Source organism: Camponotus floridanus, unplaced genomic scaffold (genome assembly GCF_003227725.1).
Source record: "Camponotus floridanus strain SB8 unplaced genomic scaffold, Cflo_v7.5 scaffold1, whole genome shotgun sequence".
NCBI lineage: Eukaryota > Metazoa > Arthropoda > Insecta > Hymenoptera > Formicidae > Camponotus > Camponotus floridanus.
In genome coordinates this window covers 6,981,807-7,009,580 of record NW_020229214.1, presented here as the reverse complement: position 1 = coordinate 7,009,580, position 27,774 = coordinate 6,981,807, and the positions used below count along the sequence as shown (strand labels likewise).

General features: G+C 28.2%; 1 protein-coding gene across 2 annotated transcripts in view; it reads right to left on the bottom strand.

Annotated features, from left to right (window-relative positions):
• Window positions 1–230: 230 nt before the first annotated feature.
• Window positions 231–27,774, bottom strand: part of LOC105254085 (complexin) — a 117,278-nt gene continuing 89,734 nt past the window's right edge. The window contains exons 1-4 of one of the 2 annotated variants that reach the window (XM_011262577.3): window positions 25,900–26,010; window positions 9,421–9,584; window positions 2,226–2,355; window positions 232–779 (exon numbers count right to left, since the gene is read on the bottom strand). In XM_011262577.3, coding sequence (XP_011260879.1) covers window positions 706–779; window positions 2,226–2,355; window positions 9,421–9,584; window positions 25,900–25,912 — 381 coding nt within the window. In that variant the 5' untranslated portion in view covers window positions 25,913–26,010 and the 3' untranslated portion in view covers window positions 232–705. Of the gene's footprint in view, window positions 780–2,225; window positions 2,356–9,420; window positions 9,585–25,899; window positions 26,011–27,774 lie in introns of those variants that run through there. The other variant, XM_011262576.3, reaches the window with a different exon arrangement.

The following is a 27,774-nucleotide window of genomic DNA, read 5'->3' as shown; positions in this document are numbered from 1 at the left end:
TTTCTCTTGTTAGATTTTATATTTCTTAAAGTTTTCTTTTTCCAGCATTGAATTCCTCTTTAAGTTTTAGTTTTGTATTTCTAGTTAGTAATTTTCTTTTCACAATTCTAGTTAACAACATTCCTTTAAGTTTCTTTCAGTTTCGAATTTTTCAATTTTTTTAGTTTTAGTAAAAATTTACAATTTTCAATTTTACAATTTACAATTTTACTTTATAACTTTTATATCTTATAACATTTTCTTGTGTAAGTGTGTGAGAAAAAAACTTATCCCATGTGTTTCTCTGTAACAATAATAATTTTTCTTTTTTTCGATTATAACTCTGTCATAACTTTTATTCAAGACAAAATTCTTAGTAGAATCACTTCCGATTTCTAAAGTTGAATCCAAATATGATGGCAATGAAAAATTCTTTAAGAATCTCCTGAAAATTCGCGGGAAATGAATCGTTTTCGTCGTTCATTTTGTTTTGAACAACGATTGACTAATTGCTGGGTCTGGGATCAATTTATGATTAGTCGACACGGCGATGTGTCCAATGCTGATGACTATTCCGCATATCGTTTCTCTTTCTCGCTGCATCTTTTGTGTTATCACTCTCTCTTTTATTCCTTTGGGCAGCAGGAAGTGACAGACGGACGCGATTTCGATGACGACGTACAGCATCGCCGTCATCTTTCTCGCAAACCGCGCGCTATGATAGGCTCATTGGAGGCTACACTTACTTTCGATATGCGATTTGAACTCGTTTACCTGCGTTTCTATCGTATTTCTCAATTCTGAAACAATCAAAATGAGAAAACATGCTTAGTAAAACATTTACAATAAAGATTTGAATAGAAAAAAATAATAAGAATAAGATATAGAAAGTTGATAAAAATTTGTTGTCAAAATTGATTTATTTGTTAAATAAAATATAAAGAAAAAAGAAAGAAAAAGAAGAGGATGGAAGAAAAAAGGTTGTGTTCTAATAAAAACAGAAATTTACATCAAAGAAAATTGTTGATTTGAAAGATTATAGTTCTTTCAACACGCAATCTAATTTTCGTAAAGAAAAATGAAAAACAAAAACATGCATCACGTATATTTTATATTTGACAATAATGTTACATTTTAAAAAAGCAGTTAAATAAAAAATTTATTTTTTGAATTTTAAAATTTATTAGAATTAAATAATCACAAGATGAAAATAAATATTAAAATTAAAATTTAATAATTAAAATTTGTTATAATTTGTTATAGTGTTAAAATATAAACATTATAAAATTAGAATATATACACATGATGATCAAAATACTTATGAAAGAAAAGTCATTTTATAATCACTTTTGATAAATAAATAGTATTGATTTTTATTTTAAAATTGCAGCAAATATTTTATATATATACACATATATATACACATATACATTCATATATATATATATATATATATATATATATATATATGTATGTATGTATGTATGTATATATATCATATATACATCACACATATGTACGTTTATGCATTATAATAAAATAACAATTTATTAACATATATACATATTTAAATATATTAGAGAGTATTGTTATATGTTAATATGAAAATGATGATCCAAAATTCTGCATATAAAAAATCATATGGAATATAATTACAGTATATCAAATTTGCAAAATTAAAACAAGTTTTACTTTTACGGAGAAAATTGTGCATCAGACGTGCGCAGAAAATCCAATTAATACAGTTGCAGATTTACATAGACTTAAGATATATAATTTTAAGTTCACATTATAAGTCGTGAAACACACTTTTTCATTCGTAATATTATTCATATAATTAAATGTTAAATGTTAAGTCAATTTTTTCTCAAAGAGAAAAATCTCTTGGTATTCTTATATTTCTATTCAGTTTACATTAATTTTTAAGTAAAATAACAATTTTATTATGCAAAATGATTAAGTAATTATAATAATCGAGATAATTTTCTATTTATTTTTTTTATGAAAAAAATAAATAGAAAACTTAAAATATTAATTTTAAATCATAATTTTGTTTTAAAAACAAAAAGTTTTTTTTATAAAAGAGATTTTAAGAATTGTGAAAAAATTTTGGAAAAGAAACATTAAGAATTGGAAAACTAGTAAAGTATTCTTTTTTCGTTTTTTTTCACTTAAACAATCTTTAATTTGGTTTATTAGAATAATTTTTATTAGATATGAAATGAAATTTTATGAACATTACGTACTGGTGAATTCGTCTTCATCCTCAGCCTCGGCTTCCGCCGCCAATTCTTCTGGCGTTTTCTTCTTTCGCATCAGAGGATTAGGCTCTTCTTGTGGTATCTCTTGTATCTCTTCCCGTTTTTTTATGTTATACTGTAAATAAAAAAAAATCTATCAAACAAGATAATAAAATTTCTATCGATATTAAAGGTGATCAAATATTTGCCATGTAGTCTATTATAATTTGTGTTATACAGTTATTTTATTAAATAAGTTTCTAGTTATATATTTATATATATATATATATATATATATATATATAAACAATAACAAAATAAAAATAACTACTTTGTCAATATACATATTGTATAATACATCTGTTTTAGAATTTTAATAGTTTAACATATATAATGTAGCAATAGAGCAAGAAATACACAAATTTAAATTATTTATTTTTATATAAAAATAAAGATATATTTTTCCATATATGGAAACAAATTATACAATTTAAGGAAAAAACAAAAATAGTTTCAATTTTCTTTGTTAATCAAGAAACTATAATGAAATCGAAACGTTTTATTGAACCAAACTGAAATATTATTTCAGACGAGATCTCTGTTTATTTTCTTGCTTATGAATAGTAATATATTTTTTTTATTAGCATGCAGCAATAATTGCGATTTGACTTCATAATTCTCATTGTTTCTGCTAATTAGAAAATAAGAGCTATAAAAAACTAATAGCTTATATGATTACAGCTTTTAATTTATTATTAAAATTATTATAATTTACTTATAAATTTTTTATTTTATTTTATTTTATTTTTTAATAAATAAGTTACATATTCCTCTCTATTATTATCTGATATAATAACAGACACTGCTATCCTCACATATTTTATTGACACTTTGTATTCTGGCGATAAACAATAAGCCCGATTGCGGTGCAAGTCAGATATGGCACTAGTCGTACAAGTATGTATTGCCATCGTGTGTGTGTGTGTGTGTGTGTGTGTGTGTGTGTACATGTATATATAATGCGTTTCTCTATATATAAATATTATACCATCTGTAAAATATATGCATCGTGGTTATACCACAGGCCAAGGCCATTAATTATTAGTGCCTTTCAGTAAACGATTTATTTTGCAACAAATGATAATGCATCATTGATTTTCTGAATACTTTGTTCCATGCCTTGTTCATGAGTCTTTTTTTTTAAATAAATTATATCGTATTATTTGCAATTTAAAAAAACAAATAATACTATTTAAAATCAGTATTCAATCATATTTAATACACACACACATATATGTGTGTGTGTGTATGTATGTATGTATATAAGATATATGGTATATATGAATTGTGTGTAGTACATTATGTAGTGTAGATTATAAAACTTGTATGATTTCTCTACCTTTATCATTTGCTCTATATATTAATTCGCTTAACTAAATACATGAATATAATTTGGAACAGAATCGATGCATTTCAAATCTATAAGTCAATAATATATAAAGTTGTAAATATATTTTTCTCCAAATCTCTCTCTTTCTCTTTTCCTGTATATATGTGTGTGTTACAAGTATTTGTTAAAAATTTGATGAAAAAATTGTTGACTGACATTCTGATGGGTGTTTTAATTAACAAATTTGAAAAATATATTATTAAAAATATCACTCGAATATGTACTTGTATATAGAATTCTATTTTAATTATATTATCTTAATTGCTCTGTCACATATTAAATCCAACTTCAAACAAGTGCTTTCATTCAACTCTCAATTTCTCAATGTACATGTCCCACTGCATCGAGGAGACAGAGCAAGGATAAACGAGCACTGTTTCTCACGGCAGCGTCAAATCTGATGTTCTGATCCTGACATTAATTAATGTCCCCCGAACGCACATATGCGACATGTTCGTCGTGCATTCTCCTGCATCTATGTCTGCACTTCTGTCCATTCATGCTCGAAATTATGAGAACATTATATGCCGGATTAGGATTGTTTAATGATTTATCATGCGGCACTTTTGACTGACATATCTTCATATAAACTATTTTGAAATAAATCAGACAATTAAAGTAGAACAAAAAAATGAATCTGAATAATTATATAATCAAAAATAGAAAAGATTAATATGCGCTCATAAATGTTTACAATAGAAAATATCGTATTGAGGCGAAGAGAGGAAGGAAGTTTTATCGTGCCTTAAAACTTTTTTTCTTTAGACATGTGTACATACATATATATAATTCTTATTCCTTAATAAAAGCAACAAGTGAAACAAGTAAATATCGTCCATTGTCAATACAATATAAAAATTTGTATAATTTTTTTTTAATCGTAAACGTATAATAATCATAACTATTGATGATGATAAAAAATTAGTGTTTCAAATTGTCTATCACTAGTATACTATATAGTCTTTTCATGAAGCCTGCAAAGTAAATCACATTGCAACGTTTTTGAGATCTGCGTCCTGTTTCATGCTCTTATTTTCTCTCATGTATTCTTATATAATTATATATATATTCTTATACTCAATATCTACATAAATATGATGAAGTATCGAAACATCGATTATTCATTATTTTCAGATATACATATATGTATATAAAAGCATTTATTATATGCATTATATTAATAAGCAAAAATAAAATCGAAATTATGGTATTCGATGCTCCCTATGTGCATCATAAATTTTGTCGATGCTATAAATAGACAGTATATTTGATACGGTGTCGTCATGACATGAGGAAAATTGGAATTTGAGATTTTAGTCAGAATTAAGGATCATAGAAGGCTTTAAAGAATATATATATATATATATATATATATATATATATATATATCGCATTATGATTGACTTTTTTCTTCAGCATCTGTTTTAATAATTAAGTTTTTTATTTGCAAATATATATAAAATTAATTATTAAATTACTTATTTGATAAAAGATACGAAAAAATACTTTTTTGGTTAAATAAATGGTATAAATTTCAAGATTTTTATCTTTAATATAAAATTATAATTTGTATCACATGATAGATTCAATCAGTCTCATCATATGCGATATACCTCCGCGTCCATTGCTGTGCTGTTTTCCATAAACCTGTAGATGCGTATCATTCGCGACACTTTCATCTCAGTATCATTAAATTAACTAACGCTTTGTAAATTGAGTGGCCTTAACTTCATTTAAAGCGCACGCTCTTAAGTACTTCCGCGAGACAGTTCCTCATCTGGTGAACGTCTTAAAAGGAGTCAGCCTGACTCTATTAGGAAGTCGCCATATTGAATGCAGGGACTCCCTACTAGAGTCAATTTGACCCCAGTTAAGTTCAATCTTCTCTCTTCCTATTTCGCTTCCTCGTCGTCTCTTTTTCTTCTCACCTCCGGTTGTCTCGTTTCATGCTTTTTCCCTCGAAGATCATTTACTAAGGTATTTAATAGAAATCAATCATCTAGATGTTAATTACGATATGGCAATTAACGCTAATGTTATTCATATTGTCATTATCAACATTAATGTTAATTCTTATAATTATTAGACTTTATATGAATTATTACTATAGTATTATCGAAAGATTAAAGAATGAAAAAGAAGCTGTAGAGTAGAAAGAGTAGGATAGAAAGAGAATATAACGAGAATATAACGATGCGATAAAGTATATACATAACAGAGTACAATACTATTGCGACAAGAACGATGATATCGGGAGGAGAATTCACGACAATGTGCAATAATGTCGTTTCTACAGCAATTTTTCGTCAATATACCACCAAAGACCAAGAACAGAATGATTGAAAAACGGCAGAGGAGGCGGAAATAAAGTGTCAGATGTAATACCGGGTAATATTTTCTTCGAGTAGCGAAACACGAGCGATATTAAGTCGATAGGTGAAATTTTAGATGTATTTTCTAAAAATCTCTCTTTTCTTCTTTTTCTTTTATTTATTTCACATTAACTAATTTTTAAGGCAATTTTTCTCAATTACGACATACATATATGTATATTGCATAGAATCGTAATTTTGCTCAATTCACGATCAGTCATATAATCTTTTTTGATTTCCTTATTTTATATTATCTTGGGTTCTTTTTCTATTGAGATTTTTTTGTGGGGATATTGATATGTTTACTAGATATTGTATTTATATTAGATATTTATATAGATTTTTTAAATATTTTAATTATTTTTTTAAATTATATAATATATAATATATAATATATAATTTATATTATATAATTATATATTTTAATTATTTTTTTTTAATATAATGTAAAAAGACGTAGTCAATATTTCTTTTAATGTGTTTTTTCAAAATTTGTTTATGCAAGCTAATTATTTGAGAACAATTTTGTTTTTCAAAAATTCTATTGTACAAACTGATTATTTATCAGTTTGTGGGATTTTGATGTCGATGGAAATATATAGCAATTGCACATCACGGATATAAATGCGCTCTGAATCTTAATCGGATTTAATTTGTAGTGGTACGCAGCTTTGTTATATAATATAATATTTACACTAATATAATATTATATATAAAATGCTATGTACATATATATGTAATACACAATATATGTATAATAAAATAAAATAAAATAATTAGAAAGATATATATGTATATATATATATATATATATATATATATATATATATATATGGTGCACGTAGCAATTGCTATTACTCTTTCTACAACGAATTCTCAAGATTAGTTTCTAAATAAAGTAACAAAGAATATTTTTAAATTGCACAGGGACTTTTCTATAACAAAGTCCCACTTCGTTCATTAGTCGAGATAGGAAATCGGATTTGATCTGGACCCAATGCGATTACCATGCGAAAGCCTCTTCCACTACTACGCAGACATAGTGTATGCTCTATTCTCACGAGAGATCACGGCTCTCGCGTCTCAATTTTTCCGCTCGTTTTCGAAGAATCACGTTTCCACTGACGAGGAAAAGAAGGATTTGAAGATAGTTCTTCCGCTTATGATGAAGCAACCATTAGTGTTAATTATATTCTGTCGAAATCTTCTTGCTTTACGTATGAAACCGCAGGAAGATGAAAAATCGGAGAAATACCGTCGTTTCTTATTCGAATTTCATGGAATAAAAAGCTGCTGAAACTCGATTTCTTCGTTATTACATTTGTTTAACTTTCAGTTGAACTTTTTACGAGTACTATTTTGCAATTTAATGGCTTCTCTAAAATTTGCTCAAACTATAAGCAATAAATTTCATGAATCGAATTTTAAATCCCGAAATACTATCGATTTAAATGTTTTTATCTCTCTAAATCTTTAAATTCTTTTTACACATTTTGCAGTGTTTTTAGATTTTGATGTTTTGTGATATCTCATTTTAGAAAAAGAGGAGAAAAAGAAGAGGGAGAGAGAGAGAGAGAGAGAGAGAGAGAGAGAGAGAGAGAGAGAGAGAGAGAGAGACAGAAAGAATAGGAAAAACAGAGATTTGGTATTCCAATTCTTGAATCGTTAATTTTAATTTCGTTGAAGCATACACAATTGTCAATTTAGTGATCTAGTTAATCCAAGATCCTCTATATTCAGTTCGTTATAATGCTGCGATAATAGTTACAACATTTGACCACTCGGCGACCATTTCCGCATGTAGAATTACAACTGCAGCAATGCGGTCAGTATGGCCCACATATATATACATATACATACACGCGTGCACGCATACAAATCGTTAAACTATATCCGACAACCTCGAATTACGCGTTTAGTACCTTCAACGATATCATTTCCTGTTTACGTGTGAGATAATCGCATTTCCACTCCAATAACCGTCACGCAAAGTTCAACGTCACCAACTTGGTTAGACAAATATCAGTAAAGAATAATGTTAATTCTATTAATTATGTTAATTATGTTAATTATGTTAATTATATTAATTATCAACTTTCTATGTTGCAATAATTTTTGGGATTTCATTATAAATAGAAATGCAGCTATATGTGTAGTAAGAGAGAAAATAATTTACTTTTATCTAATATTAATATAAAATTATTAAATTACGAGGAATTATTTTTAATTTTTTAATTTTTATTAGAGCTGATCCGAGATCAGTTATTCCACTTGACATTCTTCTGGAGGACAAAACAATCGGGATGAATCACTTAGAAAATAAAATCTGTCGAGGCATTGATCAGAGAGAGAGAGATGGGATAGAACAATGTACGCCAATGGTATTTCGCAAAAACTTCCAACGCATTCACTAGTTTTGCGGGAAACAAACATGTGGATGAAAAGAGGAAATAGAGGAAAGAGACTAAAAGAGAGAATGAGAGACAGAGAAAGAGAGGGAGATGTAAAACGCTCGCTGGATCGCGCCATTATCAATCCTGATGTATTGTCCTGTCAGGACAGAGTCAACGAGGCTGACATGACCCAGATGAAATCGAGGACTCTTATGGCATACGCGGAAAAATACATGGCAATATTTAGATTTGCATTCTAATATTTATAAAATACGAATAAAATTTGTAATAAAACTTGTAATTAATAAGAAGATAAAGAAGTGTCAAACAATGCCAACTAATGGCAAAATTAATTATGTCCAAATTACAAGCAATATCCGATATATAATTTTGGAAACCATCTCGTAAAACGTATGTAAATTACACACATTATTTATAAAAGATATATATATGTACATATAGAACGAGTCAGGAAATGTGAAATGATTTATCACTATGTTTCCTGAGTCATCTTTCGTATATACTATTAGCAAAAACATTTATGGATAAATTTATCTTAAACAAAACGAAAAATGCAAAATTATGACATTTCTACAATAGCTTTTTCGATTGAAAAGAACGAATTTTACACGTAGCTATAAGAGCCATTAATTAAATAGAGCAATTATAAATTTATCTCAGATAATACAAAAATAAACAAAATATGAAATATATATATATATATATATATATATATATATATATAAACATATGTTTTTTAGCTTTGTTTGTACTTCAAGAATTGATTTGAGAATTATAAAATTTGATAATTATAAAAAATTCATCTCTTTATATATCTATTAATAAATTAGTATGACAAATAAAAAAAATACATTTCTAGTCAAACATAAGTTTATAAAAATTATACTTAATCACACTCTTTTGTAGAGCGATTAAAAAAACTGCACCTTAAGCGATAATACCATAATATAGTTATCATTGTTAACCTTGTCTCTGATCTCTTGTCGCATCTTCTCCCGTTCTTCTTCCATTTTACGATGTTTCTCCTTTCTTCGCTCCTCGGCCTCTCTAATAGCTTCCTGCCTTTCTCTCTCGGCTTCTTCTTCCTTCTCCTTGTCATCCTCGTCACCGCCTTCGCCGCCTACTGCTCCTATAAAATAAAGAAAAAAAGCATTTATTTTTATATATAAAAATCTTTCTTGAAGATGTATCAAATTATATTATTACAATGGAGCGGATTTTTCGAAATCCTCAGATGACTAATCAATAACTTGATCATATGTCTTAAAATTTCTAAAATCTTAAATAGTTCGTCAAAATTTGTGTAAACTTTAATTATTATATTCACTATAGACTACATAAGAAACATTTTATTAAATAAATAATTTGTACATATTTATTTATATGTATTGCCAGAACAAAATATATATAAAATACACTGAAGAGATGAAAGATTGATTAAGTATTTTGTCGCATTTCGAACTTATTAACAGAAAGAAACACATGTTTTTGCAAAAATATGTATTTTAAACAAATGTATAATTTCTCAAGAATCGAGAATTTTTACTTTTCATATAAATGTTTAGAATTTAATAAAAATTCATTCGATCTATTTCGACTGATGAAACTGATTATGATCACAAACATTAGACAGAAGAAAGTATAAGATTTCGGAAGAATCGATGGAAGATGCAGAGAATAATGCGACAAAATCTCCGCACTTTGAGAAATTAATACTACTTCTCTATTCCGGCATTAATTTATCTTTTTCGCCTTCTCTCCTCTTTGTCTCAGTGCTCACTCATATTTGCGCTATTTTCCGCGAGTTGCAAAGGTACTTTGAAGTCCGATCTATCTTTCTGCTTTTCTTCGTTCTCTATTCATCCCAAAATTAAAACTTGGACTTTGAAGTGGCGAATAAATAAATAAATCCATAGTAGGCAATATTAAATGAAATACACAAATAAAATAATTAGTCACAGTATAAATAATAGCATAATGGCGACAAACAATAGATTACCGACAGTATTGATCGAATAATATAAATTAATTATAAAGTAATTATTGATTTATAATAAGGTATAGTACATTTTACACGTGCACATATATATATACAAGCTGCACAATAAATTTGAATTTACATTTAATGAAAGTCCCAAAAAAAATTACATGCTTTGTCTCGTTAGAAAAAGCTTCTCTCTCTTTTAAAGGCTCTCTAATTAATAAAGGCTTTCATTTTATTCTATTTTACATAATCTGTTTTGATATAAAACATTTATTAAAAAATATTATATTTTAACATATTTTATATTTAAGTAAAGAATAAAAAATAGAGGAGAAAAGAAATTAAAAATATAAGTAAAATTAAATAATGCAGCTAATTAAATAGCACATATTTAAAATTTAAAAATATAAAAATTACGTTAGAAATATATAATGCACGTTATAAGTCTCTAAAGGATTTGTACTAATTTCGTTCTCTAGAAAGCGGATTGGCAATTAGTATTCGATCAATGGTTAATATTTCAATTTTAATGAGACGATTATAATTAAGAAGGTAACCAGATCGCTCTTGAAATTTCGAGAAGCTTTTTGAGAAGAGTCTTGTATCTATGAGCAAGTTACATTTCCGGGGCAAATCTAATCACATCAAAAAGTGAGTTTAAAGATAAAAAAAAGTTCTGCGTTTAGCACAGAAGCTTCGAAAACAAAGTCTCGACTTAGCAGAGAGAGTCTTGAAAACAAAGTTTATCCGTTCAAGTTTTTCAAGAGAATAAATTCTAAAGTCAAACGAAAATATTATCCAAAGGAAACATTATGAATTCGTAAACGTCTACGGTCGATTTCGCAGCAGTACTTTTTGAGACTGCTATCAGCTTTTAAACGCAAGTTGTTGTATACGATAGAAAATCAATATCCTTGTTTAAAAATATTTTTTGTTTCATAAAATTCATAATGTTTTTAAATGTTTAACTTACAAAGTAAGGAAGAAAACGTTACGAATAGAAAAATAGGTGTTAAATTTGGATATTTTTAGAATTTTGCTAAGCTGGCGAAAATACTCAGCATATCTGAAAATTGCACGTAAAACACGTTCCGTGTCTCTGAAAAAGATTAATAACGGAATTCCTGCGGTTTTTCTCTACTCACTCCTGTGTCCGGCAAAACTGTCCACGGACAAGTTTTATTTGACAAAATGAAATTCTCCGGTGGTTATCCGGAGAATTTCATGACGTCGCTAGCCAGAGGTAATGTACAGACTGTTTTATTACAATGAACAGAAAAAAAATGTTTACGAATTTCAGTCTTTTTCTTAATATCTCATTGCGTCCCATCAATTTAACAAACTTTAGGGATTTTAACATGAAACATCTAGGATCTATAATCATAAACATACATATTTTATTCTTTGTATATGACAATATTGGAAATGCGACAAAATATATACTTAATATCTTACATCTCGATTATATGGCTTTCCAAGTCATAAGCATTTATTAAGTTGAAAAGAATTGCAATTCAAATAGTGAATTCCAAGAAAATGCTCTTTTAATAATAAAAATATAACTGGAATAAGCCTATGAATAAAGAAGAATCACATTTTGAAGAGATAATATTAATTTAAACGTGCTTATATTTGAATAAATACACTCAAAAAAATGTTTTGCTAATGTAGATAGATTTCTAGATGTCGCAACCAAAATTTATCGCTATTTTTTGTATCTGATAGAATATCGTTTGTCACAGCTAGAATTTATAGCAGTAACATTCTAGCAATATCTGCTAGAAAATTTAAATGCTATTGTTAGATATTAATCATTGCATTGGATAAATATGAGTTTCAATACTGCAGCAAGAATAATTTTTGTAAAAAATATAGCTGCTCATTATAACTGCAGCAGCGATATAATATGTCAATGTACTTTAGATATTATAGCTAACTTATTTTTATTCCATTGCCCGCATTTGATATTCATTTCTGCATGGATATTTATTCTGTCTTCTACGATACATATATGAGAATTCACTATAAAAAAATTAACCGTCTGCAGTTAATTTTTGGAGCTCTAGGGCTCCTCTCGTAAAAAATGGAAGAGATGCGCCTATAACAGTCTTCGAGCTAATGCGCTATTTGATCGATAAGCCGTGACTCGCGAGACCTGTGCCGCGGCTTTATATGATGTCTTAGATGGATTCTACTTTCGGGTTAGGCTTTTTACCTTTCGCCACCTAGCGGCGATAATGTTGCGCAATTGTCAAAAAGAGATAGACAGATTAGATGCGTTATACAAACTATATTAAGTATCAGGATTATATATTAATTTGTCTCTTGTTGCTAGTATTTTCTGTATACCACAGCCAAAATTTATATCAAGTATGATTGATCATAACATGGATAGACGCCACAGAAAAACTTTCTTTCTAAATTTCACAAACAGTTCAAATATAAATTCTGTCTCTGTCATTTAGATTGATTACGTGCAACATATATACGATATTACAACATTTGCTAATCGTTTATCTGCCTCAGTTAATTTTTCGCACCTAGAAAATTTTTGCTATAGTTGCAAGATCATTTTTTTGAGTGTAGTTTCATCTAGAAACTTGATAGCTAGACTACGTATATATGTATTCCAAACCGTAATCCTACAAAGATTAATGGTACGACAACATGGTACAATTATCCATGCGCGAGCCGTACTTCTCGTGGGAAATAACAAGTGTGTCGATATTTCTGCGTGTATCTCCAAGTCTGGCATCTTAGTTCTAAGTGTCATATTAAAGGGCTGTAAACAACGACTATTATAGCAATTATTATTCGTATGTTTATAAAATGATATAACGGGGAAATTATTGTGTGTGTATGTATATGTGTTTTAAAAATTCAAAATAACATTGAGAAAAATCTCTTTGTAAATTTTTATATACAACATATTACATAAATACGAATGAAATAAAATTTATAAATTACGCGTTGCATTGAAATAAAATATTTCTATGCCACTTCAAAACTGAAGCTTTTTTTCATCATTGAGCTCTAGCAAATAGCAGCTTGCTAGCAGAATAAGTTGCCTTTTATTTATATGGTTTAAAAGAAAAATTAAACATAAAAGAAGCAATCTGTCTCCGACATACATATTTCATATAAATCCAAACATAATGTTTGCAATCTTTTTTTCAGTTAACGTACGAAAACGTACATTAATTGAGAAAGATGTGTAAATATGCATTATCAAGAATAGTAGCGATTCCTTCTATCTAAAGGAAGGTCGAAATAATCAATAATAGAAGTACGATGGCGATTGTACGAAACGCGTTCCATGTAACGCGCGTCCGAGTGAATTTTCCAACCAATCGCTAGTAGTAAATACCATTTCCGAACACGGAGACTGGTCGTTGGAAACACCTGCGGCCCAGTGTCACGAACATTCGCTGCTCTGCTCGGCATCGTCATTGGTATTTAATTGAATCTGCATCTCGCAGCACAAATTCGTAACGACTTCTATTACAAATGACCGGGAAATTAAAATGTCGCTTGTGAGCGATAAACAAATGCATCGCGTTATGCGGAATATCCGTAGGAAATATCGAGCAATTGCGATAAGATGCGACATCGTACAGATCCGAATCAGAAATGTAGCTTCTTATTTTATTCGAATATTATTTTATCGAATTTTATTTACCAAATAATAAAATATTTTTCATTATACACAGTAAAAATGTACGTCCATATAAAATTTTCTTGTGTTACCTTCTTGTGTAATTAGTATTTCAATGTAAAATTAACATACAACTTACATTATTATTACGTTATTATTTTTAAAACGTTATTATTTTTATAACATTTTCATGTGTTACATTTTTATGTCAACTTCATAACTTAACACTTTGTATATGTCTCTAGAAATAGAATATTATTTTGAGTATTTTGAACATAATCATTTTAAAGTCAGTCTAACATTCTAAGAAAAGTTAAAGTAAATCTTCAAATAATCTTGAACTTTGACATACAGAATAATCAAATTTATTCAAATCAAATGTTTTTATTACAAATAATTTAAGTTAAAATAATTACTATTATATGTTAATGTCCTACAACAATTCTTATACGTTATTGTAACTATATTTTTATGTAATTTTTAATTAATTCGTATGTTATTTTTATATTACACTTAAAGTCACAAAAATAAATGTAAGTATTGTGTCAATTATTTAACATTTTTAGTTTGTCAATAAGTAACATACGACGAATGAGTTATTTTAACTTAAAATTTAGAGTGGACTTTCTGGGACATGTGAAAAATGTTAAAATTAACATTTTATTTTTTACTGTGTATCTGTCAAACATTTATTCATTATATATTATGATAAATTTTATTCATTTGCTGTATCAAATATCTCTTAATACATATCTCCCAATTGCAATGTTGAGAAAGCAGGTCGGAGAAGATTATGCTGTCGTTTGTGCCTTTTATTTTTTTCTCGACATCTCAATTTTGCGTTAAAATTTGATTTTTTTTTTTGAAGAGACGTAACTTTATATCGCGCGCGCTTCAATCGCGATGCATGCCAAGTGTGTCTTTATTCGAAGCGACTGATAGAATCTGCATTTTAATTGACCTTTATAAGAACAAAATCGCTTCATTTCGGCGCGGACAAGCCGTGAAAGAGAAAGGCTCAGCCCTTTACTTTTCCACCCTCCTAACCCGCTTCATTTCATTCGCCCACCGAGTTGGATACTAACGCCGTTTCATCGAACAATCCGCCGTCCAATCACCACCGTGCAGATGTTGAGGAAACGAGTTTACTGCGAGATTTCAAACGAATTGTCGTATAGATATAGTCACCTCGCCCGCATTTCTCATTGGACTACAAATGTATTGGCTGTTTCATCACTCGGTTGAGTTAAAAAAAAAAAAAATTGGACAACCATCTGAAACGGATGGATTATCCGTTTGCATACAAATATTTCTCTCGATGAGAGGATAGCGAGCACGAAATTCTATACAAAGTATCCCACGTATACGGTTGATCATAACAACGATAATACAATGAAAACTGAATTTGTCAGAATTTTTATTCTACGATTGGAATTAATTTTCGATTACCGCTATTGTGTGCGCAAAGTTAAATTTTATTTTTTTCAACATCATAAAGAAATATACATGTATTATATAAATACATATCATCCAAATGTGATTATTATTTAAATATAATATAAAGTAAAAGAAATGTTATAATTATAAAATTATTATAAAATCTAAAAACCAGTGTAAGGGTTAGAAATTCAATGTAATTGAATAACTATTTTTCTAAATTATCATGTTTAACACGTAGTCGTAGTTTATTGCGCAAGAATTAGTCTTGATAAATGATATGTACGTACTTATTATTTTTGTCGTAACAAAACTGTAAACATTTTCATAAAAGGATTATTGAAAAAATTATATTCGACCAAACTAACCAGAAATTTCCTTTATTTAATACGACGTTTTGACCATATGGTTGTGGTCCTTATCAAGTATATACGATGAAATATAATAATCAGGAGGCAAACATAGCACTTGTAAAAACCATCACGAGTCACAAATGAAAAACGTTATATAATTAAATTCAAAAAACGAGAGAGACAGATGCGTCCATGTAAGACTTCGTCGAAAAACTAAAACGTTTAGTTTTTCGACGAAGTCTTACATGGACGCATCTGTCTCTCTCGTTTTTTGAATTTAATTATATAACGTTTTTCATTTGTGACTCGTGAAGGTTTTTACAAGTGCTATGTTTGCCTCCTGATTATTATATTTCATCGTATATACTTGATAAGGATCACAATCATATGGTCGAAACGTCGTATTAAATAAAGGAAATTTCTGGCTAGTTTGGTCGAATATAATTTTTTCAATAATCCTTTGATTATTCGACTAGCGATTATACCTTTCTACATTTATTTTCATAAAAATTATCACTTATGTAAGATAAAACAATCTAATACGATAGATATAAACATTATTATTATTATAGTACAATTGACATTTTAAAACTTGATGTTTCTATAATTATTTTTAAAGTCAAAAAGCTTTCTAAATTTGCATAAATCGCAATAGAGCTAAATTTGATGAAATTATCTCGAAGAAAAATATTATGTTTACTTTACATTGATAAAATTATAATGTTTACTCGTGTTCTCCTATTTACATTTTTGGTTCATGATGTAATAATTATGATGATAATTATGAACTCATTGATCGTCTTTATTTACCATGCTATAAAGTTACCTCGAGCTTATTTATATTAGATCAATACTGCGTCGGGGAAATTTAATGTGAAATGTGTTTCATACATTTATAAAATATATTTTATAAAATTTCAGAATAATTTATATGAAGTGCGGAACAAATATTCATATATACACACACACACACACACACACACACACACACACACATATATATATATACAAAAATATTCTTATGAGTTTTGATGTACATATAATTTACATGCAACATAATGAATGATGTTTCATCGTTTTTCTTAAAATTTTCAGTTAAATTAACAAAGTGACCTATGATGATAAAATATCGATTATCTTTTGACTTTAAATGTTGAAAAAAATACTTTCCTTGACATAGATGCATAATATTTCGATAACGTGGTGCATGCATTCACAATTGCATGTAAGTATTTTCATTTGCCGACATACTTCGTGCAGGCGCTTCGTACAGGTTTGGTACAGATGCAGTTTTGTAGTATGTTACGCGATAGCATCTCTCTCCTTCATATATCATTAGCTCAAGGATGTTTAGCCTAGCGTGCAAGTAATACATGTTCCAGGCAAACTATTGCAATTCTCTCTGGTACTCTTTTTATATAGGTTTAATATTTTTATCAAAGTTTATAGAGAAATGTCTGTCTATATATTTTTCCGATCACATAACAATTGCATGCTATACATTTTAAAAACTTTAAATATTGGAACATGTTGTTTAAAAATTGAAACACAAATTGCAAACAAATTTTTTCTCGTAATCCTCTTTAATCTGATGTATTAAATATAATTTTAATATTTGGTCGAAAACAGAATATTTTCGGCAATGATTGCACATTATTTGTTTCTTGAGAAATTTCAAAATAATTGAATCGCGAGTAAAATATGGAATACACATTTTAAAACGCTATTAATTCTTCATATGCCGAATCCGATATCTATTTGCATTATCATTCAACAATGGGTGTCATGTTTTATGCATGAACGCAAAAACGTTTGGACAATTTGCCCGGCGGATCAATCTCTACAACGCTACTCCGTCCTTCTCGATTCTCCCATTCTCTGTCGAGATTGCACATTGTGACAAAAAGAGAATAGAACAGTATCAATCCCAGTGCGTCGAAATAATTCGCGAAATCGGCCGCAGTCTCAAAAAAAGACCGGTTCCAGATTTTACCTTTCGCGGGATCCGATTTGCATGCAAATCTGTCTGAATCCGGATCCGTGCCCATTCACACGATTATATTGGCGCAAATTCATATTTGTCCCTCTCGAGATTTTCAAGCGTGAAAAGTTGCCGTTTTAAGAGGGAAGGAGAAAGAGAAATACGTACTACTCAAAATTTTTCAATATATTTTAATTGTAGAATACTGGAAGATATATAGTGATAAAATAGGCCACTGTTTTATGCGTTTTATTTCCATAAAACAGCTTTTTATAAAATGTGTTTATGCGTGTGTAAGATTATGAAACACTTTTATGTCTTTTTATCAATTCAATTCACACACACATACATACATATACATACACACACACACACGTGTGTTTTATTAAATAAGAATGCAATTAAACATTTTTTTAACATTTTTTCTCTTGAAAAATAGTGTCTTTAATAATTGTATCTAAATAATACTTCCAAATGTTTACATTTATCCATTTCTATTTTTATATTTTTAGTTTTTCAAGAACATAAAAATATGTTATTTTAAAAAATTATAAAAACAAATGTGCAAAACAAAAACAGCGAAATTTCAATTTTACGAAGAATAATATACAAATTTTTTTTTTTGAAGTTTATCGTCTGCAGTTATTTGGATGGAAATTTGTTTTAAAAAACGATCACAATTAATCTTTTTTATTAAATAAAAAATATATGAATAATCTTTCTCTTGTTTTTTACCGATTTATTTTAACGATACAATGTTTGATATAATAAAAATGTAAAATAATGTAAATGTAAAAAATGTTAATAATAATATATTTAGTTATAATTTGCATAACTATATCATTAGTTATGATATTTACAATAGCGATGATATGAATACAATTAGTTGTGTCAATAATTTTATATTATATAAATATAAATTGAATATATAATCTTGTATACTTTTATTCATTAACACATTTGTGCGTTCTACTGATAAGCCAGTTATGCTAGTAATGCTACTTGTAAACATAACTAGCATCTGATTACCAGGAGCTTAGATCAAGTAGTCTTGATTAAGCTACTCTGATGTAATTGACTGCATCGCCAGAATTTGCTTCAACCAATACAATTGAGTTCGATTGTGATTATCGATCATTTAACATGTTGTTACAATTTCATTCAATCATCAAGTGTGTCGCAAATTATTATTATATAATTTTAATTAAATTAGATAGTACAATATAATCTTAATATTTTGATTTAAAGATCTGCAAACATGATACGAGAATTAATATATATGAAATTTTTCCAGATTATTAATAAATTAATGTTTTAATTATATAATAAAATTAAGGCCAAATAGAGATTCTTTATTTTAAGTTAATACTAGTCATTTCAATATTAATTTACAAGTCATAACTCCCCCTCTGTCTCTCTCTCTCTCTTTCTCTCTCTTGCTCTCATTCTCTTTCTCTCTCTTTTTAATTACTGAAACTTTAAAATAAGATTAGTTTTTTTCATCCCCTATAATTTGGCAAGTGGGTCATAAATAAAAGTTCTCGAAAATCGGTTTTCGAGTTGATACTTAGTTGTTCATTTCCGGTATGGACTAAGATAATCGTATCAGTGCTTCTCCTTCGTGGTGGAAGTGTCACGAGGGTTCTCGAGGGTGTTAGAAGTTGATTGTTCCGGTCTTGCGGTATGTAAATCTTCCCAATTTCACCCAAAGAGATTCTTTCTCTTTCTCTTTCTCTCTAACTGTCTTCTACCACTCTCTGTCTCTGCTGTATCCTCTTTTTCCTCTCTCTTTCTTTCTTTCGCTCTTTTCCTCCTCTCGTGAAATTCCAACCTCGCTACTGGGACTTAAACTTTTCCTTTATCAAAATTTTTTCCTCGTAATTTATCGACGTAGAAGATTTTTGCTACGATATTGACGTGGCATTTCTCCGCTTAGTGAGAGATTTATCGCGTGTGTTAAGATTAATGATTATTGTCATACACATTTAAATGGAACACGTTCAAATGATTATGAAAAAAAAAACAAAGAATTTTCATTTAAACGAACTTTGATAAATATTGTAAACACAATATAAATACTCAATATTATAAAATTTCAACTCAATTTTTCTTATTCATTTAATATGAATTATATATTAAGTGAATAAGGAACATTATATAAGTTTTTTTCCAAATTAATATAATAATCATATTGAATATATATATATATATATATATATATATATATAGCTTTAAAAATATAATAGAAAGAAATTAAAAACAGATCAATATAAATCAAAATGGAATCTAGATAATTTCATTATCAAAATATCACATTTATATGAAAATAATATCTGTTCTGTTTAGATTAATAATAATTTAAAATAAATATTAAAATGCATCTCTAATTCACTTACTGATCTTCTAAGATTATCCAGGAAAATATTGTTATTGTATTCATATCTTGTTTAACAATTATTTTAATTTTAATTTTTATTTTTTTATATTAAGCTTTTATTACATAACTTAATATCCCATACTCGAAATAATTCTATTGATTATTTCTATTAATAGTTTAGTAGCGTGCATTGATTCGAGCTCATTTTAGGTTGTACAATGGAGAGGTAATTTCTGCCCGTAATTTCTCTCGCGGTTAAATCGCAGCAAGCTCACATCGCACGTTTGAAGTTACTTCGCGAAATTGTCGAGTCGCACGACAACCTGCTTCAAGCTACGATATCTATGCTTTGTGAACCGATTGTGATTGTCTCGAGAGGCAAAAGGAGAAGAGAATTTCAATAGAATAACCAGCTTTTGTGCAGTTATCGCATAGTACTTAACCTTTGTCTTGACTCACAAGACATAAAAGTAAAAAATATTGTGGTAAATTGTACAAAATGATTTATTTAATAAACGGACGATTTTATCATAACAAAAATGATTTGTAAAATTCACCAATAAATATCTAACGAAAAAAGTAAAAGAGCAGTATTTTAGTAAGTATTTTATACATGAAAATTTTGTCAGCTTTTATAAATGCGTAAATTCTTTTTTTTTTGCGATATATAATTATCACTGAGACGAGGCTAAAAATAGTACAGAATACGTAATATTAGATTATGTTTCTTCCAGTCAAGAATCCTTGACTTGAATTATTTCAGAGATTGTTTTTCAGAGAAAAGACACGCAAACAATGATATTTACAATAGATTTTCGAAGCAATCCCCCTTTAATGTTTTTCTTGAATTTAAATCATTGGACTCGTTTTATTAAATCATTAAATATGATATATTGATTCTAATTAAGAAATAATATTACAAATTTACTCCTTTCAAAAGATTACGATAAATTACGATAAATTTTTATTAATTGAGATAAATTTAGCTAATTTGTAGGAGATAAAAATTTTTTAAATTTCGAAAAACAAAAAAAAACATCAGGAATTTTAGTTAAAAAAGAAGAAATTATCTATTCTAAAAGCATAGCGTTTACAGAAAGCATTGCTGTTTTTAGCAACAGAAACTTCATCCCAGAATAAATGTATAAATTCTACTTTGAAATAAATAATTTATCGAGACGAATGATTTATATTTATATTTAAATATATTTTTTTTTACGAAGGAACAAATTTTCTCTCTTTCTTTCTCTTTTACTAGTATTATCAAACCAGATACGATTGCATGCACAGATATTTGTATACGTGGCTGTTTTGCGTTGTAGCTCGTTGTTGGTATTGTAATATAGGTGGCCCATCACACCACAGCAAATTGCTGAGTATGTAAGAACTGTTCTGTCGAATAAGCGAAAAGAGAAAAGAACGGAGAACACTCGTTCAGCAATTTTGCACGTTACATCGCGCAAAATTGTATTTCATTTAGAACTAATGCGTATCGTAGCCATGTGTAATATTTTCATGGAAAATATCTTTCAACAATCTTGAGTAACTCTTGATATAAATCTTTTCAATACCTGGTTTAGAAATATCGTAATATTTTAAATAATAATATTATTTCATAATATTAATAAATATGTGTCGACAAATTTTATATACATGCTGTTATATTTTAATAAATTCACGCCAATATTGCTAAAACTATTAAGGATATAAAAGATATTTTAACTGAAAATTGAACAATTTCAGAAAGTATACTTTTTAAATAGTATACATGTTTTTCTTAAACACTGATTTTTAAAATTGATAATATGTGTATTTAATGCATATTAATTGATTACATGTATCTTTATTTATTTGACGAATCGAGTTCAGCTCTGTAAACAAAAGGGTGAAACAGTTATGAGATATAACAACACCTTTTTTGTCGACTATATAGTTAAGAGAGAAGAAACAGAAGAGGAGATGACTTTTTTGATTTCTAGAAACGCAATAATTCACAACGTGAACATTGCAAACATGTACATGTATTATTCCTTTCGAGAAAAAGAGGAAGATGTCAGACTGTTTTGTCAACGTGTTATTTACGGCTGCTAGTAGTATATTGATTCGCTTATACGATCGATTTTTCTTTTTAGTTTTATATAGAGTATGCACACGTGTACGCGCATACTCTCGCCTTAGTTAAAAGTTCGAAAAAATAACAAGTTATTCTGTACAAAATACATTATTTATTATACAGTTACTCGGAATCGCAAAATTGATCAAACATCTCGAAAAAATTTTAACAAATTATTTAGAAAGACATATTTCTTTAAAAAAATATTATTTGTATCCTCCTGATACACAAATATGCAAATATGAAAGTTTATTTGTATGCTTTCTTCTTTTTTTCTTCTTTTAATATATTATACATTAGTTTTATAAAATTTTTAAAACATTCCATCAAATGCCAATAACTGCAATTAATACAAAAAGAAGAAGCAATAAAAAACGGAGAGAGCAGGAAACAGATAATTCCATATGAAAAAATAAACCAGAAATATACGTGAAAAAATTCTGGTTTTTTAAATAACGCATTAAATTATATGAAATTTGAAACTTTGAAACACTATCTTTGAACAACTAAATTTATATACAGACTAATGCGTTAATGATATTTATTTTAATCATAATAATAATGTGAAATCAAATTTCTCTTAATAGTAATAGAAACTTTTGTATCGAAAGAATCGAATAGAGATATGAGAAAATTAATAAAAGAATATATTTTTGCTGTAAAATTAAAATTATTTTATCAAATTGAACTTTACAAAAATATTATACGTAAATAACTAACAAATTTTTTCTTATTATCTTAAAAATGTACTTGATCATGATATAGTCGCTAAGCTATATCTACAATAATAGAGCCACATCATCTTTAAACGACTCCTTCGAGAGTTCAAAAATATAAATTCACAACGGATTCTGTCTCTCTTTTCTTTCTGTTTTTCCTTCTACTTCTCTCAGCAGGACTTTATCGCCCGCAAACAAGCCAAGAACACGAAAGTAGAATAGAAAAGTTTCTGTTTGAGATAGAAAGCAAAAATGATAACGCGGTTGCGTTCAATGTTAAATAATTTTTGCAGATGGAAAACGCCGCAATGTAAAGTACCAAATAAGATTATGATCGCTGTTTCTGTTGTTTTTTTACAAAAACGTTATTTGCATAATACATTATTAACATAAATAATCTGTAGCATCAATAAAACAAAAAAAGTTAGATACAAATCTAAACCTTTATATTAATCGATTTTAACATATTATAATATGTTGATGTTTTTTAGTTTTTATTGTTAAATATTAATTTTTGTTATCAAAATCTCTCTCTCTCTCTCTCTCTCTCTCTCTCTCTCTCTTTTGTTTATTCTTTATTATTAATTTTTTATTTTATTTTTATTATATTTTATTTTTATTATATCATTGATAATTGCAAATAAATAAAGTCGTGTACTAATCTCTAATTTATTTTTGTCGGAAATAAATAATAAAATAATTGGAAATTTGAATCACAGAAAAATACAAATAAATTATCAAACATTAATCAGTTTCACAGAGATTATTTAAATTCTATATATTATTCGCATCATTTTTTTATTTTCCCTAAATTTATCGTTTTTTTTTAATTTGGAGATCGCAAAAAATAAAAGTAGGTCGAGTAACGATCGTTACAAAGAAAAGATGCAAGGGCAGCTTGTACTCATTAAGGGGTGAGTTTGAGAGATCGAGCTTATTTAGAAGCGGATAGGCTCCTAAGTCGATGATGTGAAATTCAATTATTCTTCCGGTGTCTAGAAGAGAATTATCTCGAAAACGATCTCGACACTCAAGATTTTCACTACAAATTGAGTTATACAGCGGAATTTCAATCTCCACCATCGATAATCAAATTGTAATTGCAATAGAGATGATGCGAAAGCTTGTTTTATTAATAAAGATGTTCTTTCATATAATGAATATAAAGATATTAAGTGATTTTATTATATCAGGATATCAATCATAATTAAGTGATGTGGATAAATATTAATTTCTAAATTAAACTTTTTCCAGAAATTCTCTTTCTTCATTTCTAAAAAGAAAATGTATTATTGATAAAATTTGATAAAATCTGATAAGATATAATTAATAAAAAAATATTTGTCAGAATTTTAAATAGAGCTGTCAAACTCGTATTTTGTTCAATGCACGGATATAAGAGTGTAATACTTTTTCGAGATAATAATTGTTTCAATATAGTAGAAAATAAAGCTCACTTGTAAATGTAGATAACTAAACCTTTTCTTCTTTTCACTTTTTTAACCGATTTATATGTGTTAGATAAAATGTGAATTGTATGTGTTAAATTAAAGACAAAAGTTTATTTGTTATATTAAAAAGATGAAAGAAAGATATGAGGGTCTAATCTTGTAAGGAAATTTCAAAATTAGATGCTGTATAATTTCTCCTTACATCTTTTTCTCTGTTATTTTCTTTGTTTAGCTTCCATAGAAAATTAACATCCATTTTCATCGAAAAATTGTAAAAACTAGATTGAAACTGCGATTCATTTTTATAAAAAAAAGCAAAAGTAATATATCAATGTTTTCACGAAAACAACAATAAACAACTGACGCGGATGAATAACCGCAGTTTGCAGAACATAGCTTTATTCTTCATACACATGTATGTATTTTATCAAACTGGTATTTTGTATCCACTATTAATTTTAATACAATCGCAGAATGTTTCTTATCATACATAACGTTGCATCTGTTACATCATAGAGATATCAATATTGTTTATTTTACAAGATTGAAATATATTTTTATTTAAATTATTATTTATTATCTATTCTATGCTATGAATGACATTAATCAATAATTTGTATCAAGATTATTTTATTTATCGAATATCGATTTATTTTATTTTATTTATCGAATTTTGTTTTATGTATTTAAATTTATATATGTATCGAAAAAATGTTGGAATTTTAACAAACTGTAAAAACAGTCTTAATAAAATACTTTCTTTTCTCTTTTCAGCGATAAATAATTCTTCAATGCAGATGTATGTCTCACACATAGGTTACATGACGTTCTTGTATTAGCAAATAATCTATTCTGTCTTTTACTGTATAATGCGACAACGCATGCGGTTGACTATCATCATCCGTTGCCATATTACATTTATAAGAACCAAGACAGACTAATCACTAATATAAAGGCATTTTAATCAATGTTTTGCATATATATATATATATATATATATATATATATATATATATGTATGTGTGTATACACACATACACAAAAACACACACACATAAACACATATATGGCGAAAAAAGTTCGTTTGCGCGCGAAAAGATAAATGAGAAAAAGAGAAACACAATTTCGGATAATTTTTGGCATTTCCCTTCTACCCATAATACCTTAATCCTTTGATGTAGACGAAGTTTCACGATTTAAAAGAGGTCGGAACCAGTCCCACCAACACTCACGTTTAAAGCACGCGGTCGCGATGGAACATTTTTCGCAAAATTCCGAGGGAGCGGCTCAATTTCGACAATCGGAACATATCGAACGAACGAGATCGATAGGCAGCTAAGTAGTGTAGTTAGCTTGGCTTTGAATAGGACATACCCAGTATGTCCATGATTGAGTCCCGTGATGGCCTGCGCTCGTAATAGTGGCGACAGTAGTACTGGTGCCGTATCGGTCAGACTTCGCCACGGAGACCGCCACCACCACTACCGCAACCCTCCGTCTACTCCCCACCAACTTCTGCAAGGCGCGCATACCCCCCGCCATCGGGATGGGCGTGCTTGCCGACGTGGAAAGAGGGGTTGGAAGGGAGCTAGAAAAATGTTCAGTTCCTCTCTGGAAGTACCGTTGGTTCCCTTCCACCCCCATCTACCCCGTGCAATATTTTTGCTGTCCCTATAACCGACATGATCGGCCTTCCTATGGAATAGGACAGGATGAAACGCGACACGACGCCTATATCGATATAAAGAACGAAGAATGGAATGTCGGGGGTAAGCGACGTCAAGCTTGTACAGCCAGTTAAACAGCTCGACTAGGTCACCGAATGAAGTGGTGGTATAACGCGTGCAGTGTGTCGGGACAAGAGGTGTGGAGTACAGATTTATAGTTTTACGTAATAACACTCTCTTTCCTCCCTTTAAATCAACGCATTATAGTGAAAATAAAATTTTGCAAGAATCGCGAAGAAATTATGAGGATATTGGAAGATTGGATTTACGAAAAGAAGAAATGATATATTTCTTCAGAAATGATGCATACATTTCATATTTCTAACAATAAGCAACATAACAAGTGTGTGTTGAATTGAATGATATTTTACCTGGTATATCCAAAAGGGTTTATGGTATGGAATATATTTATAGTATGGAAATATCAAAATGAAGCAAAATGTATAAAAAGATAAACTGCTATTTTACAAGAAATGACATTAATTTAGATGTCTAAAATATTAAAATTTAACTTTTAATATGTTATATTGAATTTATCAAATTTTAAAGTTTCTGAAGCTTCTAGCTTTTGTTTATATAATAGATAAATAATGATATTAATTTCAGTGCAATAATTTTTTCCTTTTTGTATTCTTCAGATAGAATAGATAATAATAATTTTAAAATAATTAATATTATGTTTAAAAAAGATATTTAAAAATGTAAAGAAGAAATAAAAAATTTGCATATGAAAAATCCTGGGTTTGAATTGTATCGGCTTTTTCATACAACTAAATCAAGAATTAAATAAGTATGATCTGCTAATTGTAACTATGTACATTTAAAAATATGTAAAAAAAATTTTGTTTGACATAAGAAGAATTAATCAGTTGATTTATAAATGTAATTAGAAATAACAAGAGATAAAAATTAGCGCGAATATGAGAGAAGAACACTTAATATAAAGTTCCTAAACTTTTCAAGTTTAAGAATATAAATGGTTGTTCATAAGTATATATGTATCTCTCTCCCTCTCTCTCTCTCTCTCTCTCTCTCTCTCTCTCTCTCTCTCTCTCTCTCTTTCTCGTTATATAAATAAGTTAGCAGAGAAATGACTTATAAAGATTACATGGTGTTATAGTGTCTTTTATAATTTGTATTCTTATTTCTTATACTTGTAATTGAGAAAAAGCGAAACACTTATCATGTGTGTCATCTTATATAAATATTTGAAAACATGACTTCTAAAAACTACAGTAATAAATATTACAGTAATGTACAATATTACAGTAATGTACATATGTACACACATAAAGTTATGAAATAATAAAAAATTCAAGTGAGAGAAAAAAATAATGGAAATATGAACTTAATTCTCTGTACTTTATTAGATATTTAATATATATATAAGCTAAAAGATTCTTTTTAAATTTTTATATATAAAATTTTAATATAGAAAATTTAACATATCACATATGATGTTTATTTATTTTTTAAATATTTTTTATTTATTTCTAAATTTTGTGTGTAGGGATATTTGGAT